Source organism: Physeter macrocephalus, chromosome 11 (assembly GCF_002837175.3).
Source record: "Physeter macrocephalus isolate SW-GA chromosome 11, ASM283717v5, whole genome shotgun sequence".
Classification (NCBI taxonomy): Eukaryota; Metazoa; Chordata; class Mammalia; order Artiodactyla; family Physeteridae; genus Physeter; species Physeter macrocephalus.
The window spans coordinates 56,400,136-56,415,251 of record NC_041224.1 but is presented as its reverse complement, the minus strand read 5'-3'; the positions used below and the strand labels follow the sequence as shown (position 1 = coordinate 56,415,251).

General features: G+C 44.2%; 1 protein-coding gene across 1 annotated transcript; it reads right to left on the bottom strand.

Moving 5' to 3' along the window:
* Positions 1-102: 102 nt before the first annotated feature.
* On the bottom strand, positions 103-508 carry LOC102993146 (60S ribosomal protein L35a-like). Its single transcript, XM_055088027.1, has one exon. It carries the CDS (start codon positions 448-450, stop codon positions 118-120), a length of 333 nt encoding a protein of 110 aa, XP_054944002.1. The 5' UTR covers positions 451-508; the 3' UTR covers positions 103-117.
* Positions 509-15,116: the final 14,608 nt, after the last annotated feature.

The window sequence follows — 15,116 nt, the reverse complement described above, 5'->3', positions numbered from 1 at the left end:
TCATGTGTTAAAACCCATTTGTATTTTCTTTTTAAAAAATTAATTAATTAATTAATTAATTAAACAAAAATACAAGGGAACAAATCCACACTTTTATTTATTTACTTTTCAGTAAGTTTAAATCCTTGAAGGGTACAGCATCACATGGATTTCATGTCCAATGCCCTTAGCAGGAAGGTTGCTTCGGAATCTGGCACAAACCATGCCACTGCTTCCATGAGCACGAGTTATCTTTCCCCAGATTACTCTGGTTTTGTTAGGTTTTCCACCAGGAGTTACTCTGTTGTTCTTTGCTTTGTACACATAAGCACATCTCTTGCCTAGATAGAATTCAGTTTCATCTCGAGCATATATACCTTCAATTTTCAGGAGAGCTGTGTGCTCCCTCTGGTTCCGTAGACCCCGCTTATAGCCAGCAAAAATGGCTTTGGACCACAGCCTTCCAGACATATTTGTCGTTTTAGAAGTCCTGTTCCCAGCAGGCTCCACTTATTTGCCCCCAAAGTTCAGCTGCGGGAGTGCCACACACCTCCCTAATTAATTAATTTATTTGGCTGCATCAGGTCTTAGTTGAGGTACACGGGATCTTTCACTGCGGCATGTGGGCTTCTCTCTAGGTGTGGCGCGTGGGCTGTAGAGCACATGGACTCAGTAGTTATGGCACGCAGGCTTAGTTTCCCCGCCGCATGTGGGATCTTGGTTCCCCGACCAGGGATCAAACTCGAGTCCCCTGCATTGGAAGGCAGATTCTTAACCACTGGACTACCAAGGAAGTCCCCCATTTGTATTTCCTTAACTATGACTTTTCTTTTCATATACTTTGCCCATTTTTATGAGAAGTTGTTGGTCTTTTTCCTTTTGACTTGTAGATGTTCTTTATAAATTAACATTATTAGCTCTCTATGGTATTAATTTTGAATCTATTACCCAATTGTCTTTTGACCCTCCAACATTCATGTAACCAGATGCATTAATTTTCCCTGTTTGAACTACCTAGCATGGTTTTGTTTTTCTGACTGGATCCTGACTGATACATTTGGGTGGGGTTTTTTTTTTTCTTATTCATTTGTGAGAACACTTTGTACATTAAGGAAATTAACCAATTATCTATCATATATGTTGAAATCATTTTTATTAGTTTATTTTGCCTTTTAAATATGTTTATTCTTTTATAGAAATTTAAAATTTTTATGTACTCAAATTTATCAGTATTTGCCTTTACAGTTTCTATATTTCATGGCATGCTTAGACAGGCCTTCCTCATTCTAAGATGATAAACATATTCACCTATATTTTCTTTCTATACTTTTATGGTTTCATGTTTTATATTCAGTTTTTTATTCATCTGGAACTTATTTTGGAGTAAGGAGTGAGGTAGCAATATAATGTAAATGGCTTTCCCAAATGGAAAATGGTGTTTAGTCAATTGTCTCAGTACCATTTATTGAATAGCCCTTCCTTTCTCCTTTGATTTGAAATGCTAATTTTATCAAGTATTACAATCAAATATATACTTGGGTCTGTTTCTGGACTTTTTTATTGGCTTATCTATTTTTTAGTCAGTTATACTTTACTTATTAGCCAGAAACCAGCATTTGACTTTATGGACTCATCCATAAAAATACCTCTACACTTGAAGTAAGTAACTCTTGGAAGTCAAAACACAAGAAAGGGAGGGTGGAGTCTCTTCATGTCTGAGAAGCCAGAGATGTTGATTGAGGAGGAAATACTGAAAAATTGATCTCCTAAACCAAGGCTTCCTAAATAATTTTTTTTTTTTTTTTTTGGTGGTATGCGGGCCTCTCACTGTTGTGGCCTCTCCCGTTGCGGAGCACAGGCTCCGGACGCGCAAGCTCAGTGGCCATGGCTCACGGGCCCAGCCGCTGCGCGGCATGTGGGATTTTTTTTTTTTTGTGGTATGCGGGCCTCCCTCTGCTGTGGCCTCTCCCGTTGCGGAGCACAGGGTCCGGACGCGCAGGCTCACACGCGCCCAGCCGCTCCGCGGCATGTGGGATCCTCCCAGACCGGGGCGCGAACCCGGTTCCCCTGCATCGGCAGGCGGACGCACAACCACTGCGCCACCAGGGAAGCCCCCTAAATAATTTTTGATTGATAAAGTAAGTGCATTTAAATGCCAGATTTCAACCAAAAGTTATGGGAGGTCTTGTTTATTTACTTTCTGAGAGATTTCCTAAATTTTATCTTCTAACTCTTTTACTGAGCTGTCATATTTTTAATCCCAAGGGCTCTTTATTGTTTTGCAAATGCTCCTTTTTTTTTTTAGCATCCTGTTCTTTTTTCATGGATACATTATTTTCTCTTCCTGAAGATTAACCATAGAATATATCTTTTTTTCCTCCTCTTTTCTGTATTTCTCTATTTTCTTTGAGTTCATTGTTTTGTGTGTATTAGCTGCTATCTTTTAGAGACTTTTCCTCAATTATTTGAATTTTGCCTTATTCAATATTATTTTAATATTAGCCTTATTTAAGAGTGAAGCATGGAAAAGCTAATTGGAAAATCTGTGTGTTTGTGAGTGAGAGAGAAGAGGATTATTGATTAAAAGGCTTCAGGCAGGATAACTAGGCAGAGACCCCACTGCCTATTTAGGTGACCTTCAACTGTCAATCTCTTAAGCCATTTCCCTTGGGCAAGTTTCACCTGAGAAGAAATCTCCAGTCTCCTGCCTGGTGGGTCCATATCTGGCTGCCCGCACCCTGGGAGTTAAGCTAGGGAAAAAACTGGTGGGCAATACAGGGATACTACAAAACGGGAAAATCTTTTGGGGGAATAAAACCCATATATTCAAGACCAGTAAGTTTGGGGGACTTTCCTGGTGGTCCAGCGGTTAAGAGCCCGCCTTCCATTGCAGAAGACGCGGGTTCGATCCATGGTCAGGGAACTAAGATCCCACGTGCCATGGAGCAACTAAGCCCATGCCACAACTACTGAGCCCATGTGCCACAACTAGAGAACCCACGTGCTGGAACTAAGACCCGACACAGCCAAAAATAAAATAAATAAATATTAAAAAAAAAAAAAAGACCAGTAAGTTTTCTGGGTAAGGACCTCTGGATATACAAGGTGTCCCTGTTTTAATAACTGCTAATATAAGTGTATGTTTGAAAGACAAATACAACATGTATCCTTTATGAACCCTTCTTAGTTCGGTCGTCTCTGGCCACTGTAAGGCTAACATTTGCACCTCTAATCTGAAAGAGTACACTGTACAGAGCCCGTGTGTGTGTGTGTGTGTGTGTGTGTGTATGTGTGTGTGTGTATGTGTGTGTTGAGGGGATAGGACGGTGGTGGTGGAGCGGGGAGCCCTTTGGGAAACAATTCCATTCATAGGAATCCTGGGTCTACTTCCTTACAACCTTTAGGATTTTGTGCTGATGAGTATTGTTTCAGTGGCCTGTTTGGCCTCTATAAAGCTCTCAATTGTTCCTTTTTCCCTTTAACTGGGGATCAGATGTGTGGGAAGATTTTGCTTTGAAATGTTTTTATTCCAGCAAGAAGGCTCAGTTTTAAACACAAAATGTACTTGTATTAGCCATGTGCTCTCAAACTTCCAAAAAGAAGGTCTTTTATAAATTTGCTGAATTCTCTGTGAGCTTGTGTTTATTAAGTCCCACTGTTTGCAAACTATTTTGCCATGACATACACATCATTTTAAAACAGGAAGTTAGCTTTTAATCATTAGGCTGAAGTCAAGTGCTTCAGAAAATAAAAAGGCTTCAAGCCTGAGAATTTAACATGACAAAAGTCACAACAGGAAGGTAGGTAACTCTGGCTTTGCCTCTTCATTCAGTCTTTGGGTTTGTTCATTGTTTGTCCACTTCTTACATACCTATTTTGTGCATGGCCTCATTTATACTCTCGTCTACGCCAATCAAATGAGCTACTCAGTCAAAATGCAAGAACTCTGTTAATACATAGACTTCCTATGTACAAAGATAGGAAAAGAGGCCTTATTTTCACTGCTGTAAAATACACCATTGTATGAATGAACCATAATTCACTTACTAATTCTCTTGCTGATGAATGATGTTTGGGTTGTTTCCAGATTTTTCTATTACAAGCAATGCTGCAGTGAACAACCTAGCACATCCCCCCCTCCTAGCACATCCCTTGTGCACATGTGCAAATTTCACTCAGGCAACAGTTCTCAAAGTGTGATCCAAGGACCCACAGGGGTTCCTGAAGTCCTTTTAGGGGGTCCGTGAGGTCAAAACTATTTTCATAATAATTTTCACTTTCATTCTGTCAGGCATATGCAGAGGAGTTTTCTGGAGGCTGCATGATATGTACCTAATTATCAGAAAAGGCCATTAAAATACTCCTACCATTTCCAATTATATATCTATATGAGGCTATCTTCTGTTAAAGCCATACAGTAAAGAGATTTACAAAATGTAAACAATGCCACTCATCTCCCTAAATTTTCAAGTATATATAATTCTTTTTCATAAAATATGTTGTGTTAACATGTACTGGGTTTCAATTGAAAAATGGGCAAAAGACCTAAATAGACCTTTCTCCAAAGAAGAAATACAAACAGCCAATAGGCACATGCAAAGATGCTCAACATTGCTAATTATTAGAGAAATGCAAATCAAAACTACCATGAGGTACCACCTCACACCCGTCAGAATGGCCATCATTGAAAACTCTGCAAATAACAAATGCTGGAGAGGATGTGGAGAAAAGGGAACCCTCTTACACTGTTGGTGGGAATGTAAGTTGGTACAGCCACTATGGAGAACAGTATGGCGGTTCCTCAGAAAACTAAAAATAGAATTACCATATGATCCAGCAATCCCACTCCTGCACATATATCCAGACAAAACTCTAATCCAAAAAGATACATGCACCCTTATGTTCATAGAAGCACTGTTCACAAGAGCCAAGACGTGGAAACAACCTAAATGTCCATCAACAGATGAATGGATAAAGAAGATATACAATGGAATACTACTCAGCCATAAAAAAGAATGAAATAATGCCATTTGCAGCAACGTGAATGCAACTAGAGATTATCACACTAAGTGAAGTTAGTCAGAAAGAGAAAGACAAATACCATATGATATCATTCATATGTGGAATCTAAAAAAAATGACACAAATGAACCTATCTACGAAACAGAAACAGACTCATGGACACAGAGAACAGACTTGTGGTTGCCAAGGGGGAGAGGGTTGGGAGAGCGATGGAGTGAGAGGTTGGGGTTAGCAGATGTAAGCTATTATATATAGAAAGCATAAACAACAAGGTCCTACTGTATAGCACAGAGAACTATATTCAGTATCCTATGGTAAACTATAATGAAAAACTATTAAAAAAATGTATATATATGTATAACTGAATCACTTTGCTGTACAGCGGAATTTAAAACAATATTGTAAATCAACTATACTTCAATTTAAAAAGAACATGTACTGGGTTTATTTTAAAATTAGTTAATAAATATTTTTAAATGTTTCAATTTCTAATATAGTAAATATCAATAGATGTAACCCACATAAACAAAAGCTCTTTGGTATGGGATCTCCAATAATTTTTTTTTTTTTTTTTTTTTTTTGTGGTACGCGGGCCTCCCACCGCCGCGGCCTCTCCCGTCGCGGAGCACAGGCTTCGGATGCGCAGGCCCAACGGCCATGGCCCACGGGCCCAGCCGCTCCGCGGCACGCGGGACCCTCCCGGACCGGGGCACGAACCCGCGCCCCCTGCATCGACAGGCGGACCCCCAACCACTGCGCCACCAGGGAAGCCCGTCCAATAATTTTTAAGAGGATAAAAGAGTCCTGAAACCAAAAAGTTTGAGAACCACTGCCCTAGGGTATAGACCTAGGAGTGGAATGGATGAGTTGCAGTGTAGGTGCATATCCAGCTTTAAATGATAAATCTCATAATCACTAAACATTAAATTTTATTTGATATTATTTATATAGAAGCACCCCAAAACCCAGCAAAATTAAAGTATATATAGCTCAGAAATGCATACATATTTGCTAAAACTGAAAACAAAAAATAGAGGCCAATGTTATGCTCAAAATACAGGCTAGTGGTTACCTTTTGTGAGAAGGCAGGGGGATATGTGGGAGGAGCAGATTGGATTAATTCCTTTTTAAAATTCTTTTCCATTATAGTTTATTACAAGATATCGTATATAGTTCCGTGTGCTATACAGCAGGGCTTTGTTGTTTATCTATTTTACATATAGTAATTTGTATCCGCTAATCCCAAACTCCTAATTTACACCCATCTGCAGCATGGATTCTTAGGTCCAGTGTTTATTATTGTGCTTTATTACTTACAGATATGCTGCATTTGTCTTTTATATATATTCTTTTATATATATTAAGTATTATGTAATTTTTCTATTCACTAAAAATAAGAAACAGTTTCTGCCCTCAAGGGGCTTCCGATCTGCTGCTGAGGTCCTACTCTTCTCCCCTATGGGGTTTCAACCAGTTGAGAATTTGACCTGGGGCTGAAAGCATCAGCTCTATTGATGGCAAAGCTGGATCTGAAAAAGTGGAAGCCAAAGGGTTTCTCCTCCTTTCTCACCTGATCCAGGTGGTCAGATGCAAACTGGAGATACTCTGCTGAGCCCTTCCTGAGTGGCAGGGCCACCCCGGTGGAGGAGGTGGCAGGAGAGAAACCACTGAAGGGAAAAGGAGAGAGGGGGCCTCCCTTCCTGGGGAGCACAGTGGAAGTCTCCTGGACAAGGCACACCCAAACCACCGGCATTTGTCACGGAGCAGAAGGTGACAAATGCTGTAAGAGGGCCAAGAGCAGGTGAGCAGTGCAAGGGTAGAGTTTTTTGCAGCGAAAAGTTTTTTGAAGCTTTGCGATGGAAAGCTTCCCAGAGAAGGCCACAAACATTTTGCCTCCACGTGAAATGGGGTGGAATCTGGGCCAGTAAGGGGGAAATGGTGAAAATTAACACAGATACTGAAATGGCAAGACTGGTCAGTGGGCTGAGGTCTGAGCTGGGGCTTCTTTGATCGTAATAGGACAGAACTGGCCCTTCTCTGGACACTAAGGGTGTGTCACCTGAAGCTGAGCTTAGCAGAGGGGGGTCGCCAGGCTGGGCGAGTAGGCAGGTTTGGGGGATGGGGTGGGACTCCCCCTGTCTCCTCCCCAGCTGTGGGAGAATCCTTCCAGCTGCTGATTCCTGGGCTGGCACAGGGGTCCTCCCCTAAAGCAGAGTCCCCACTTCACCCCCCAGGGGGACAGGTGACCTTGGGTTTGTGATCTGGTAGCCTGCCAGTTGCTTGACTTTGGGCAAGGAGCAAGAGAAGTCGCACCCAGTGAAAACCTCCCTCCTGTGTATCAGGGTTTTGTTTTCTGTGCACCATTTTCTTTGTGTTTAATCCTCACAACAACTCTGTGAGGTGGGCACTAATATCTCCCATTCACAGATGAGGAGTTTGAGGGGCAGGGAGGGTAAGGGGTTACCCAAAGTCATGCAGGTGGTAAGGGATGGTGCCTGGGATGCTAGAACCCAATGCTGTCTGTCTCTCAAGGTGATATCCTTTCCATTATACTGCGTCATCCTTCTGGGCCTCAGTTTCCCCTTCTATAAAATGGGAATAACATCTATGTCCCAGATTCGTCATGAAGACTAATTGCATAACAGAGCACAGTGGCTGACTCTCCTCCTTCCCTGCCCTTTAAGCCCCAGGTGCAGGGTCAGGCCACACCCTGAGACTGTTCATCTACACCTCTCTGGGTTTGGCTATTCTCAGCTACTTTCAGGACAGGGACCTATCCAGAGAGGGCTGGACCATGAGTTACACAGCTCATTTCACATCATTAACGCTCTCATGTTTCTGATAGTTACAGTGTTTGCCTCACTGACCTTAGGGAGCGCCCACCTTCCTCTCTCCCTCCCACCCTCCCTCCTCTTTTCACGCTGATTCACACCCAGGCCCAGCTCATACCATGGCTCTCAACAGAGACTCTCACTTTTGACTTGATTCAAAGCCAGTTGTTATTTACCAGAGGCAGTGACTATGAGAAACCACAGTGGACTCACAGAGCAATGAGCTAAGAGAACCCCCGCCCCCCCCAAACTATCCAAGGGGCCCTAGCACTGCGCCTGCCTCCTCTTAGACACTGTGGCTTCAACTGAGCTGCATTTAAAGGGCCAGTGGCTCTTATTTGAAAGGCTCGTTAGTCATCTACCTGTTCCTTTTGGTTTGATTCTATTTAATTAGATTTAATTCCTTTCAACAGTTAAGTGCCAGATGCTGGGCAAGGCTAGTGTGTTCAGCCTGCAGAAGCTCGGCTCCCCAGAAAACAACTTTGTTAGGGACTTAATTCCAGAAATGGAGTCTAATTCACAGATATTTTAACTAGGACAAGAGATGGAATGAGAGGGAATTGGAGGCTATGTGAGTTTTATTATTGAGGAGTCTAGTTCTCTGCCCGTCATACTGAGACGGAGTTCCCCTGACACCGAGTTCCCCTGTCGAGTTTATGATTAACCTCTCTATCCAAAACCTTATTCCCTTTCTTGTCCCACATTTGCTCCTCTCAGGATTGAGGAGTATCAATGAAAAGGGGGACTGAAACCAAGTAGGACCCTATGGGACCCTCCTGGGTACAAAAACCCCTTAATGCCCCCATTTATTGTTTGGAGAAAAAGACTTTAATTTCCTAGGCCTTCCCTGAGTTCCAAAGAGCAGACTCAAGTTACTAATTAGGGAAGAGAAGGAATGCAGAAACAAAGGAAAAGCAGTTAAACGAGAAAAAGTAATGATAATAGTTCAGCAATAAAACTATTATCTTAGTTCCTTGTCCCAGTTCTTCCACAAGGGATATACATAACAATCTGATACATATCTTTGAGTTGTCCTGCAGGAACTAAGACCCCTCGTCCCCCCAGTCACCAACCCAAGTGGATGGCAACTACTACACACTGAACACAAGCACGCAGACCCCAGACTGGTTGGAACCAGAAGGCTGATGATTGAGATTCCTGAAGCGTCGCCCTGCTACCTCACCACCAACCAATCAGAAGAAAGTCATGTACCCTGCAGCCCTCACCCCAAATGTTGCCTTTAAAACCCCTTCCCTGAAAGCTATTGGGAAGTTCGGGTCTTTTGAGCACGAGCTGCCTGTATGCCTTGCCTTGACCTAAGTTCAGTTTAGTAATAAGACCTCTGAGTCTCACCAGGGAGAGGAATAATTCATTCACGTCTCACCCCAAATAGGCCGTGCTGCTATAGAACCAAACTTGGGTCCGCTCACCCCTCACACAGCAAAGCCAAGTTACTGACACCAGGTTGTCGTGAAGGAAAGTACAATGTTTATTGCAGGCACCAAGCAAAGAGCATGGGCAGCTCATGCTCAAAAGACCCAAACTCCCCAATGGCCTTCAGGGAAGGGTATTTAAAGGTGATATTTGGGGTGAGGGCTGCAGGGTACATGATTTTCTTCTGATTAATTGGTGGTGAGAAGGTAACAGGGTTATATTTCAGGAATCTCAATCATCAGCCTTTTGGTTCTAACCAGTCTGGGGTCTACATACTTATGCCCAGTGTGTAGTCGCCACCCTCCACGTGGGTTGGGGTGAGGGGTGCCTTAGTTCCTACAGAACAACTCAAAGACGTGTATCAGATTATGTATAGCCCTTGAGGGGGAACTAGGACTCTTTTATTGCTGAACTATTATCATTACTTTTCTTGCTTAACTGCATTTCTTTTCTTTCTGCATTCCCTCTCTTCCCTAATTAGTAACTGCTTGAGTCTGCTCTTTGAAACTCAGGGAAGGCCTAAGAGACTAAAGCCTTTTCTTACAAGCAAGAAACAGGGGACATGGAGGGGCTTTTGTACCCGGGAGGGCCCTGCAAGGTCCTGCTCAGTCTCAATGCCACAGAGAGTTGTTCCTACAGTGTAGTTTAGAAACGTGTGTTTGTGCTGCTATGGAGCTGGAAAAGGAAAACCAAGGGAAAAAATGCAAATCAAGGGGGAAAAACAAACATAGTTAAAGCTGTTCCCGCCAACATTCTCTCAACTGGAAATGTCCAAATCTGACATTCTGGTTCACACCTTGAAAATACATACTCTTCTATTTTTTTTTTTTTTCTTTAATCTGCATTGGGTCTTCTTTGCTGTGAGCAGGCTTTCTCTAGCTGCGGTGAGCGGGGTCTACTCTTTGTTGCAGTGTGTGGGCTTCTCATTGCGGTGGCTTCTCTTGCTGCGGAGCACAGGCTCTAGGCATGCAGGCTTCAGTAGTTGTGCCACGCGGGCTCAGTAGTTGTGGCGCACGGGCTTAGTTGCTCCACCCATGTCCCCTGCATTGGCAGGCGGATTCCTAACCACTGCGCCACCAGGGAAGTCCCCATACTCATCTATTTTGACTGAACAATATTGATCACAAGACAGTATGGGAAGAGTGAAAGATATCAAGGTTAGTTGGTAAAATGCAAGAGAAACTATACATGTCAGCCATTCCTTAGGAAGAGAGACAAAGCAAGATGAAGAAAAAACCCCAGCAGAACTGAAGAATGTTTACATTCTTGCAACCACAAATGTGAAGTGAGCTCAGAAGTCAGTGGGAGTTTAACAAAATAGAGTTAAGGTCGAGGTGGAGGCTGCTCCGTGCAGATCCCCCTCCTGGTCGCCCTGGCAATGAGACATCGCCTTACAGTAATGAAATCATATTGAGAAGAAACCCACAAGCACAGGAGAATTTCTGGGTCTACAGACTTGCTGTTTCTCCCTCTGACTTTGGCCTAGTGAAGGTAGGAAACAGGTGAGGTAGTTGTGTGTATGTCTTTTACTCATTGGCACCATTGCCTAGGGGAAACTTCAGGAACCCAGGACTGCCAGTATCAGGAGGGTAACCTCCTGGAGGGTGCCTGAGGGGCTTAGATCAGAGACTTACACCAGCCCTATCATTCAGGAGGGGTTAGAGAGAGAAGGGGCTGAGTCCACTCATTAGCTTGCTAATAAGTCTTGAGTTTGTCATGGAGATGTCATGGAGAAGACAAAATGAATGAGATGACATCCATGTCCCCAAGGTGAGGGGAAAGCAGATGCATATACACAATTAGCTGTAATATAAGCCACCTTGAGGTGCGTGAACGAAGCACTACAGGAACCCTTTTCCTCTTTGGTATTCTTTTCCTTCTACAGGCCATGTTTTTACAGAAAAAAACTTAGCAAATAATAAGCAAAAGGAAAAAATTAGAGTCATTCTATATTATACCACCCAGAAAGGACTATCATTAACATTTTGGAGTATACCTTTTCAGAACTTTTTCTTATGCAAATATATGCATGGGTTCAAAACATATATATGTTTTCTCTATATATAGATAGATATTTTTCTGAGACAGAATTATACACCATAAATAGGATTTTACCTTTTGGCCTCTCACAATACACTGTGAATATCTTTTCAACTAACACGCATATATTGGCCTCAACATATTTAATATCTGCATTGCATCCACTATTTGACTTCAAAATAATTTAGCTAATAATAATAAGGTGGAGAGATGGGGGTTCCTGTCCTTCCCCTTGAGTCAAGTGAGGGGGGGCTCCAATGGCAACATTCAGAGAACCTGATACGTGTTTCTTACAGTTTTGGGAGCCAGCGTTGGTGTCAGATCCTGCCTAAGAGCCTAAAGGGCAAATGTAGGGTGGCTGGCAGCTGATAGACAAGATAAAGGAGAGGGACTGTGCTAGGATCAGTCTCTAATCCCAGAGTTGCCAGGTGAGGATGCAAGAGCGTTTCCCATGGACCACACACTGGAAAGAAACAAGTTGCTTGGTGACTGCATCAACATAAAGTTTACAGTGGATAAAGGAGCTCAGACTTTATTTCGATGCTAATGAGGACCCACTGGGAGGCTGAGATGGGGAATGATGCTGTCAGAGCCTGGCTGTAGGAGATGCATCTACTAATTATGTTTAAGGCAACTGGAGGCAGGGGAGACTAGAGGACAGGAAGTCAGTTCAGAGGCTGTTAGTTACTAAAGTCTGAAGACAATGTTCCCTCCTTCCAGGGGAGTTAGTGGATCGGGTTCAAGTCTGGTTTCTACCGTCGATGAACCTGGATCACTCACTTAACTTTCCTGGGCCTCCATATTCCACCCATAACAAGGGCATAAAAACACCCCAAGGAGTGATAAAAATGCTTTGGAACTTGCTAAAGGTGATGGCTGCACAATCTTGTGAATGTACTAAATGCCGCTGAAGTGTACACAATTATAACACTTAATTCCATGTTATGTGCATGTCACCTCAATTAAAAGGCAAAAAAGAAAATAACCCCAAGAGTTGTTGTGAAGATTGAGTCTGGTGGGTTAGTTTTTATAGTCACCCTATGTGGGCCAACATGAAACTAGTTTTCTTCCCATAATTGCATTAACCCTTCTTGGCCCAGATCCCTCCATAGTCTCAGAGCCAGCAACTTATTTGAGTTCCCTTAAGGTTTTCCAGGCTTATAGTTCAACCTGGTTATTAAAATCTCAGTCACAGTGCAGTTTATAATTTCAGTGTCATTTCTTCTCCACACAGAAGGTGTCTGTGCCAGCCTAGGCAGCGTGAGGGCTTGGCAGGAGACAAACGGTGGTTGATTACAGCGGGAGGTTGCATAACTGGGTTCGCAGTAACTTTGTCGGGGCTCCCCTAGCCCGAGCCATCAGCATCTGACTCCTGGCCACGGCCTCATCTGGCTGCTGCTGGGAGTTGGGGGGCAAGGCTCTCCACCTGCTTCTGTCAGCACCGCACTGAAGAGCTGATCTCCCTGCAGACGCTGTATGAGGTTTCCTTGGGCAGCATTCAGCCCGGCCGCACCACGGAGGACCCCAGAGGGCAGCCAGGTCTGTTGGGGGTGGAGGATTGGTTGTCCCTCATTCCAAAGCTCTTCTCAGTGCTAGCTCGGCTGGGTGACCATTTGGCAGCCTGAGGCTCTTCCCTCCCCCCCCCAACCACCCAACTAATGTCCAGCATCCTCTTGAGAGTCCTTCCCTGTGTCCTCCTAGCTCCTGGCCCCCCAGCTACCTAGGGTGAAGCCACTCTGCCAAATTCCAATCCAGAACTTGTTTTCTCACTCGCCACTCGTTAAGAGACACATTTAAATCTCCTCCCTGCTGGCTTCGTGCTCGATTTTTCATTGATTCACAGCTAACGTTTTTTTTCGGGGACTTAACAAGGACAGATGACAGGCATGGTTGATGGCTCCTCCCTCATTTGCCCCTGGTCCTGTCACAGTCATTACATGACAGACTCTAGGAAGACAGTCATTGAAGAAAAATGGATGGCAGAGAGAGAGAGAGAGAAAAGTCAGTCTTAACTTTTGTCCCCAAGCCAGCCCTTGTCAGCTGAAAGCACACCCACCAGCCTCTGAGATGCTTGCTGGCCAGCACCTTAGACCTTCTGGCTCTTCTGAAGGGAGCTGCCACAGGAAGACGGATAAAAGAGTTAGGGCTTTTCAGACCGGAATGGAAGAGGCTGAGAGGCCCATCTCAAGCCCTGCTGCTGGCAGCTAAGGCTAAAAGTGCCTACGACACCAAAATCATAGTATAAGAAATGGCAGTGCAGTAACCTCCTCTTTCTCTTTTCTGCATAAAGAACTCCTATTTATCTCTCCAAGCCCAGCTGAATATTATCCTTCTGGGGAGCCTCACCCACACACCAAGGGGCAGTCAGGACTCCCTCTTTTGTGGGCCCCATGGGGTGTGCTGAGGGTCCATGAAGCATCGGATGTGGAAGGGCCGAACGATTAGCACAGTGCCCTTCCTCTCTCCCCTGCGGCAGTGTCCCTGTGAGGGTCCCTGGACATCATATGTGTATGCGAACAGGTGTTCTAAGGTACAAAGCACCATATTAAAAACCATATTTATCTGGCTGGGTCTTATTAGTTGCTTGCACCTATTCCCAAACTGTGAGCTCTCTGATGACAAGGATGCTTTATTTATTTATTTATTTAAGTGTAGCCTCAATACCTCACCATGCTGGGCACAAAAGTAGGCACTTGACAGATGTGCCGGGCAGAAGCTGCCTTTACACAGGCCCACAGCCTGGCCAGGAAGGCTGGCACCTGGCTCTTCAGAGCAGCACAGCAATTAGCTTGGCCTGAGCTGAGGGTCTGGCTGCTGCTTCTTCTTTGGAAACTCCTGCAATCCTGTTTGCCTTCACCTGCTCCCAGGCGAAGAGTTGCTACCAACTCTTCCAGACTCCTGGCAGCTTCCCCCTGCTCACCCAGCACTTGATCATGGCCTCTCTCCTCACCTCCTCCTCCCACCCCCTGGCAGCATCCCCAGCACTGACCACTGCATGACTGACCCAGGGTTTGTCTTAGAAGGCCAGCCTTTGGGCCTCATGTGTGGCTCAAAGCCCAGTAAATTTATCTCAGAGTTAGAGAGAACACCAATGATGTGAACTGATGGGTCAGTGGTGGTGGAAAGAGCAGGGGCAGACCTGGGGTCGCATCCTGGCTCAGCTGCTAACTAGCTGTGTGATCGTGACCAGCTGCTGAACTTCTTAGAATCTCAGTTTTCTCTACTGTTCATGGAGATTAAAACACAAACAAATACAGACACACACACACACACACACACACACACACACACACCAGAACTCATAGGATCACTGTGAAGAGTAAATACTGTGACACACACTAAGCCTCTGGCCTTGTGCTGACACATGGCAGATTCTCAGTAAGTGTTCGTTTCCTTCCTTTCCTCCTTTCAGCTAAGGCATTTCCAAGTCTAAAAGTCCATGAGCCTTTGAAACACATGTTCCCATGTTAAACTATAACTTGGGAAGTTTACCGAGCTGCTATAAAGTTTATCCTCCCAGAGGAACAAGGATCTCAGGCGACAGAGACAACCTCTGCGTCCCACATTCCCTGCAGATCAGGAGAGGGTGCTGTAGGAGATCAGAGCTCACACACCACACCTGACCGAGGAGAGGAGAGCAGGGTTGGTTTGCAGAGAATCAACAAGTGAGCGAGGCATTATCTCTGGGCTTTCTATCCTGTTCCATTGATCTATATTTCTGTTTTTGTGCCAGTACCATACTGTCTTGATTACTGTAGCTTTGTAGTATAGTCTGAAGTCAGGGAGCCTGATTCTTCCAGCTCCATTTTTC

What these genes read in the sequence shown, in the direction of transcription:
- LOC102993146 (XM_055088027.1), bottom strand. Translation starts at nt 450, where the DNA reads ATGTCTGGAAGGCTGTGGTCCAAAGCCATTTTTGCTGGCTATAAGCGG.